This window comes from Coenobita brevimanus, chromosome 52, assembly GCF_032717465.1.
Source record: "Coenobita brevimanus isolate Jiangsu-jjx chromosome 52, ASM3271746v2, whole genome shotgun sequence".
Taxonomy (NCBI): Eukaryota; Metazoa; Arthropoda; class Malacostraca; order Decapoda; family Coenobitidae; genus Coenobita; species Coenobita brevimanus.
In genome coordinates this window covers 37,047,901-37,055,541 of record NC_137005.1, presented here as the reverse complement: position 1 = coordinate 37,055,541, position 7,641 = coordinate 37,047,901, and the positions used below count along the sequence as shown (strand labels likewise).

At 45.3% G+C, this 7,641-nt stretch overlaps 1 protein-coding gene across 1 annotated transcript in view; it reads left to right on the top strand.

The window, feature by feature from the left end:
- The window catches only part of LOC145400531 (hemicentin-2-like), a 35,293-nt gene extending 28,220 nt beyond the window's left edge, over positions 1–7,073 (top strand). Inside the window, exons 3-8 of the mRNA XM_080273052.1 lie at positions 1,042–1,108; positions 1,205–1,307; positions 3,038–3,248; positions 4,079–4,197; positions 4,615–4,798; positions 6,949–7,073. Coding sequence (XP_080129178.1) covers positions 1,042–1,108; positions 1,205–1,307; positions 3,038–3,248; positions 4,079–4,197; positions 4,615–4,798; positions 6,949–7,073 — 809 coding nt within the window. The remainder of the gene's footprint in view (positions 1–1,041; positions 1,109–1,204; positions 1,308–3,037; positions 3,249–4,078; positions 4,198–4,614; positions 4,799–6,948) is intronic.
- Positions 7,074–7,641: the final 568 nt, after the last annotated feature.

The following is a 7,641-nucleotide window of genomic DNA, read 5'->3' as shown; positions in this document are numbered from 1 at the left end:
TGTGTGTAATTAGCATATGTGCACGTAACTATTCGCCCCAGTAATACGCACACATTTCCACCCTCCTGATTATAACACCAGTACAACTACAAAAATTAATAATCCACACTACATCACATTATTTACGACTCTCCCCTCGCACAACTGTGGCCAGGCAATACCGGTAATTCGTTTATTCACTACATTTACCACGTAGTAATTCATTAACTTCTAAATATGAATCCTTTTAGTTTTTTTTTTCACATAATATATTCTTCTTTCATCCATCCACATCAGCTGTTCATCCACATCCACACACTCTCATCCAACTGCTAGCTATCTATCTATCTATCTATCTATCCAACCATCTATCTATCTATCTGTCTATCTATCGTCAGACGCCTTAATCAATGAAGGGGTGGCCACAGACAAATCGCCTCCATGTCACCCTGTTCTTCACCATCAGTCTGCCATCCCTCCAGTTCACACCACTCTGATTCATATACCCCTCCACCCCATCCCTCCATCTCCTCCTCGGTCTCCCTCTCCCGCCCCTTCACCCCACTCACAAGCACTCTCCATGTCAATCTCTTATATCCCTTCTCTCCACCTGACCAAACCACCTCAAAATAGCTACCGTAATACTTTGCAAACACATCCACACTACCACCACAACGCTTCTTCACTTCCCCATGTATCAGTCTACTCGTGAAAAAGGTTTACTCATACATCCATGGCCAAAAGGACGGCAAACTGTAAACAAACACGAAAATGCATGAGTTTACCTGAGTTTACCTGGTGTGTTTGTCTCTTTCTCCAGTCCACCATCCTCAATTTAACTGAGAGGGAACTGAGGGATTTAACAAGGCAGTGGAGCCGCCCAAATCAGTGCCACCACGTGAAGGCGTCCCCCCCCACCATCCTCTCTTACGGGTGACGGGGATGGAACTGTGGGATGTTTGTATTACAGGGCAGTGGATCCGCTCTGTCAGTGCCACCACGAGAAGGCGTCTCACTCTCCAACCAGCCACTCACCTGATGATATTTTTTTTCTGTCCACAGGATCATGGCGGTTCAAGCATCCCGGCAAACGCAATCACGGAAGACATCGAAGGAAAGACTTCAACCTGTACTCTTCCCTGCTCTCCCCTCCCTCCTCCTCCTCCTCTTCATTTCTCTCTCCTCCCTCCTCCTCCTCCTTCCTCCCCCCTCCCTCCTCCACCAGCGAGCCCCCCACCTTCGACCCCTCCTCCCCCACCCACGTCAAGGCACAGGCTGGCTCCACCGCCTACCTGCCTTGCAAAATTAGGAACCTTGGAGACAAATCGGTAAGTTCGGTGGTTGTGATGATGATGATGATGATGATGATGATGATGATGATGGTGGTGGTGGTGGTGGTGGTAGTGGAAACGATAATGAAGATGATGACGATGATGATGATGACGATGATGATGATGATGATGATGATGATGATGGTGGTTGTGGTGGTGGTGGTGGTGGTGGTGGTGGTGGTGGTGGTGGTGGTGGTGATGATGATGATGATGATGATGATGATGATGATGATGATGATGATGATGATGATGATGATGGTGGTGGTGGTGGTGGTGGTGGTGGAGACGATCATGATGATGACGATGATGATGATGATGATGATGATGACGATGATGATGATGATGATGATGGTGGTGGTGGTGGTGGTGGTGGTGGTGGTGGTGGTGGTGGTGGTGGTGGTGGTGGTGGTGGTGGTGGTGGTGATGATGATGATGATGATGATGATGATGATGATGATGATGATGATGATGATGATGATGATGGTGAAGACGACGACGACGATGATGAGGATGATGATGATGACGGGTGAGGAGAAGACGCAGAAAGAGTATTTGTTACAAAAATCCACATCCCCTTCTCACCTTAGTCAATGGCCAGGTGTAGTCAGACTGGAAGGTAATTTTGACTAGTAACCAAGGAGACTCATTTCTACCTCAGAGCTATAGATCATTGAATTTACGTACCCACAGCTTAATATTCATTGTGTGGGAGTTGCATAGTTCCTTCAATGAAATATATATATATATATATAGTTTTTTAAAAAATATATATGTTGTTTATGCAGAGTTATGTGAAATTTAATGGTAATTCTCTCACTCTCTCTCTCTCTCTCTCTCTCTCGATGATCCATTGTAACAAATAGAAATTTTGGATGAGAAACATAGAGCTTCAATTCTCTCTCTCTCTCTCTCTCAAGATTGGTTCTGTGTTGCTTGAAACGTTAGAGAAAATAAAGACTTCAAGAGAGAGAGAGAGAGAGAGAGAGAGAGAAATTCCCTCACTTCCTGTCCTCATTGATTTCCTTCCTTCAGGTATACACTAATTACCTTTCTTCAGGTATACCCACTTCCTTCCTTCAGGTATACTCACTAATTTCCTTCATGTATAGTCATTAGTTTCCTTCGGGTAGGCCTATACTCACTAATTTCCTTCAGGTATAGGCCTACACTAATTTCCTTCAGTCCTTCCTTCAGGTAGGCTATATTCACTAATTTCCTTCGGTACCGTACTTCCTTCAGGTATACTCACTAATTTCCTTCATGTATAGTCATTAGTTTCCTTCGGGTAGGCCTATACTCACTAATTTCCTTCAGGTATAGGCCTACACTAATTTCCTTCAGTCCTTCCTTCAGGTAGGCTATATTCACTAATTTCCTTCGGTACCGTACTTCCTTCAGGTATACTCACTAATTTCCTTCAGTCGTTCCTTTAGGTACCGGTATACTCACTAATTTCCTTCAGATATACTCACTAATTTCCTTCAAGTATACCCACCAATTTCCTTTAGGTATACTCACTAATTTCCTTCAGGTATACCCACCAATTTCCTTCAGGTATACTCACTAATTTCCTTCAGGTATACCCACTAATTTCCATCAGGTACCATATACTGTACACTAATTCCCTTCGGTCCTTCCTTCAGGTATACACTAATTTCCGGTTCTTCCTTCAGGTATACTCACTAATTTCCTTCAGGTATGCTCACTAATTTCCTTCGGTCCTTCAGGTGTCGTGGGTACGGAACCGGGACTCACACATCCTCTCAGTGGACCGGTACATCTTCATCGCCGACGCACGGTTCGCGGCGTGGCACCAGCCCATCACCGACTCGTGGACGCTGCAGGTGAAATTCGTAGAGGCGGAGGACGCGGGCCGGTACGAGTGTCAGGTGTCCACCGAACCCAAAATGAGCCGCTTCGTGCACCTCGAGGTCGTATGTAAGTGCCTGAGCATTCCCTGACCCCTCTTCCTTAGCGATTTATTTTGCGTACCGGTATGTGTCCCCCGAACCCAAGATAAGCCGCTTCGTGCACCTGGAGGTCGTATGTAAGAGCTTGAGCATTCCCTAACCCCTCTTCCTTGGCGATTTATTTTGCGTTTAAGTGTCCACCGAGCCCAAGATGAGCCGCTTCGTGCACCTGGAGGTCGTATGTGAGTAGGGCTTTCCAAACACATATTCCTTAGCGATTTATTCTGCGTTGAAGTGGTATGTAAATCTCTACTGATCTAACACACTTTCCTCACCGACTTATTCTGTTCATGTAATACAATTTGAGGTTGCATAGGAGTCTCGCAACGAACATTACAGTATCTTTTTTTTTCTTTCATTTTTCTTTCTTTCTTTTTTTTGGGGATATTCAGACAACATTAATTTTATATCATCCTTCTATAAGTTTTGGTTGGTAAAATTTAAGTCTGCTCTTGTTTCACCTTCATGACTTTTTAATACGTGTGTGTGTGTGTGTGTGTGTGTGTGTGTGTGTGTGTGTGTGTGTGTGTGTGTGTGTGTGTATTTTATTTACAAGCACTCTTATCCCACCATCACTAACCACCATCTTCCCCCCTCTCCTCGTGTGTGTGTGTGTGTGTGTGTGTGTGTGTGTGTGTGTGTGTGTGTGTGTGTGTGTGTGTGTGTGTGTGTGTGTGTGTGTGTGTGTACTGAAAGAGTCCACTTACACATGTCTGTATTTCATTTACAAGTATTCCTACCCCAGCATCTCTAACCACCATCTTCCCCCCCCTCTCTCCCTCTCTCTCTCTCCCTCAGCACCTCGAGTCAGCATCCCCGGTGGTTCTGAGATGTATGTGAGGAGCGGCAGTACAGTCACCATGAAGTGCATCGTCTCAAACACTCTGCACCCGCCAAGCTACGTGTTCTGGTACCATGTAAGTGTTTGTGTAGTCGTTCTATCTATCTATCTATCTATCTATCTGTCTGTCTATCTGACTATCCATCTATCCATCTGTCTTTATGTATCTATTGTATCATGAATATTCTGCTCATAACTACGTATTTTGGTACTATGTGAGGATTAATGTAGATGTTCTGTGACTCTCTCTCTCTCTCTCTCTCTCTCTCTCTCTCTCTCTCTATCTATCTATCTCACATACCCTCCACCTGACTATCTACCGTACCGTACGTACTCTGGTTGCTAGTATTACCATAGTTATTTTTCATACACACACACACACACACACACACACACACACACACACACACACACACACACACACACACACACATCCACCCCCCCAACACACACACCGCCTCCACCCCACTAACCCCTCCCTCACCCCCAACAGGGCGAACATCGGATCCCTGACTCCTGGTGGGGAGGCGGCACCCCCGGAGAGGTGGAGGTGCTGGCGGGGGGGGCTAGCGTGGCCTCCCTCACCATCAGCGCCGTCACGCTGGCTCATGCTGGCAACTACACGTGCTCACCTGCTGCACTCTACAACAGGACCGTCACTCTGCACGTGCTGAGTGGTTAGTGTGTGACGTAAGAGTGAGATGGGGGGTGCGTGGAGAAGGGCCGAGAAAATACGTATGTTATGTTATGGTGTTATGTTTTTGTTATGCTATGCTATGTTGTTATGCTGTTATATTTTGTTATGCTGTTATATTAAGTTATGCTGTTATGCGAAGTTATGTTATGCTGTGTTGTTGTTATGCTATGTTATGTTACCGGGTATGTTATGTTATGTTATGCTATCTTAAGTTCAGTTTCACTCTACAACAGGATCGTCACTCTACATGTGCTTCCTGGTTAGTGTGAGTTAGAGAGTGAAAGAGTGAGTGGGTGAAGTGGGCAAAAGAAAGATGCTATGCTATGCTATGGTAATCTTCACTCTACAACACGACCGTCACTCTAGATATGCTTCATGGCTAGTGTGTCAGTGTGAGAGTGGTTTGCTGTCACTCTAGTTCACGCTAATACCTATACATACTCACTAGCTACATTCTACATTAGGACCGTCACTCTAGATATACCGTACTCAGTTTGTAGCGTGATGAGGAAAGAGTGAGGTGAGGTGAGGTGAGGTGAGGTGAGATGAGATGAGGTGAGGTGAGGTGAGGTAGGGACTGGGGAGGTTAATGGAGAGGTGGGAGGATTGGGAGCGGGGGAGAGGGGAGAATGATGGAAAGGTGTGTGTGTGTGTGTGTGTGTGTGTGTGTGTGTGTGTGTGTGTGTGTGTGTGTGTGTGTGTGTGTGTGTGTGAGAGAGAGAGAGAGAGAGAGAGAGAATATGACTAGAGACTGAAGGAGTGTGTGGGTGAGAAAGTGTGTGGGACAGAGTGGGAGGGGTGAGTGAGGGGGAGAGAGAGTGGGGAGTGGGGTGGGGAGAAACTGAACAGCAAGTCGGAATATAACAGAGGCAATGGACAAAACAAATCGCTTAAGAAAAGGTGTTAAGGAGCCTTTGAAACTAGGTAACGAGAATAAAGTCTATGAAATAATAGTGAAAAAAACTGAATAAAAAAAAAAGATGCACTAATTCCATGTTTATATAAGCTAACAGGAAGAGAAAGAGTAAACACGGAACTTGGATGAGAGAGAGAGAGAGAGAGAGAGAGAGAGAGAGAGAGAGAGAGAGAGAGAGAGAGAGAGAGAATGTAACGCTCAGAACAGTGAGTTGCAAGTGACGGGAAATGAGAGTAAAAGAGAGTGAGTGAGAAGAAAGAAATAAAGATAGTAAGAGAGTAAGCTTGTTACCTGTAAATCAGAATGGAAAGGAGAGAAGGAGAGAGAGATATACATGGAGAGGAGAAAGAAGGGAGGAGAGAAGAGACGAAGAAAGGAGGGAGGGAAGAAGAGAAGGAGAATGGTGGAAGGGAGATAATGAAGAAAACAGGAAGGGAGGGAGGGAAATGATGAGGATTAGGTAAGAAGGAGAGGGAGGGAGGGAGGGAGGGAGGGAGGGAGGAAGGAAGGAAGGGAGAGAGGCAAGAAAGGGGGAAGGAAGGAAGGAAGGCAGGCAGGGAGTAAAACAGGCAAAGTGGAAGGCATGAAAGCAGGAAGGAAAGATGGATGAATGGACAGACGGAGGAAGAAAGGAAGGAAGGATAGAAGGTGGGAGGGAGGTAGGCAGACAAGCAGGCAGGCAGACAGACAGGCAAGAAGGCAGAGAGGCAGGCAGGCAGGCAGACAGACAGGTAAGCAGATAGGCAGACAGAGAGACAGGCAGGCAGACAGACAGACAAGCAGGAAGCCCCCCGTACTCAATAAATCAATGGGAGACTTAGGTTTATCACATATGTATGCTGACTGAAGGCCCTCCATTCACTCTTACCTGGCCTAGAAAACCAATTTATTCCCTTTATTCTAAGCCTAATCCATTTATTGATATTCCTCTCTCTCTCTCTCTCTCTTTACCTCTTTCACTCTTTCCTTCCATAATCATCATCTCCGTTATCGCTTTTCTTCACGGTTTCCGCATCTCTCTCTCTCTCTCTCACTCGTGTGTGTGTGTGTGTGTGTGTGTGTGTGTGTGTGTGTGTGTGTGTGTGTGTGTGTGTGTGTGTGTGTGTGTGTGTGTGTGGACAGTGAAAATGGAGATATGAGGGAGTATAATAATAAAGTTAATTATTTTTCTACCTAATAATGTTTCATAATTATTCTCTGTCTTTCCCAAACAGGTGAGAGGCCAGCCGCTATGCAACACGGAAGTAGCACCTCTTCCACCCCGCTTCCTGCTTCCCTCCCGCTCATCCTCCTCTTCCACCTCCTCCTCCACACCTTCAGCAGTCCACAACGCCGGTGATGGACTGCAGGAAGGGGGTAAGTTTCAGCCTGCAGTCCACTGGGTTCACGTTTCAGATGAACCCGTGACTGCATCTACTAGTTACAGCTACAAATACAATTTTATAGAGGCTTCGTTTTCTGTATCGGTGTAAAAATAAAAGGTGTTATGCAAAGTGTTGTCAATAAATCCATAACTTCAGCCTGCAGTCTACTGGGTTCACGTTTCAGATAACAACAACTACTATTTCTACAACTACCACCACCGCAACAATTACTATTTCTACTACTACCACAACAACAACAATAACAACAATTACTACTTCTACTACCACCACAAAAACAACAATTAGCCTACTACTTCTACTACTACTACCACCACCACCACCACAACAACAACAACAATTACTACTTCTACTACTACCACCACCACAACAACAATTGCTATTTCTACTACTACCACCACAACAACAATAAAACAATTACTACTTCTACTACTACCACCACAACAGCAATTACTACTCACACTACTACCACCACAACAACAACAATTACTACTTCTACCACTACCACAACAACAACAATAATAA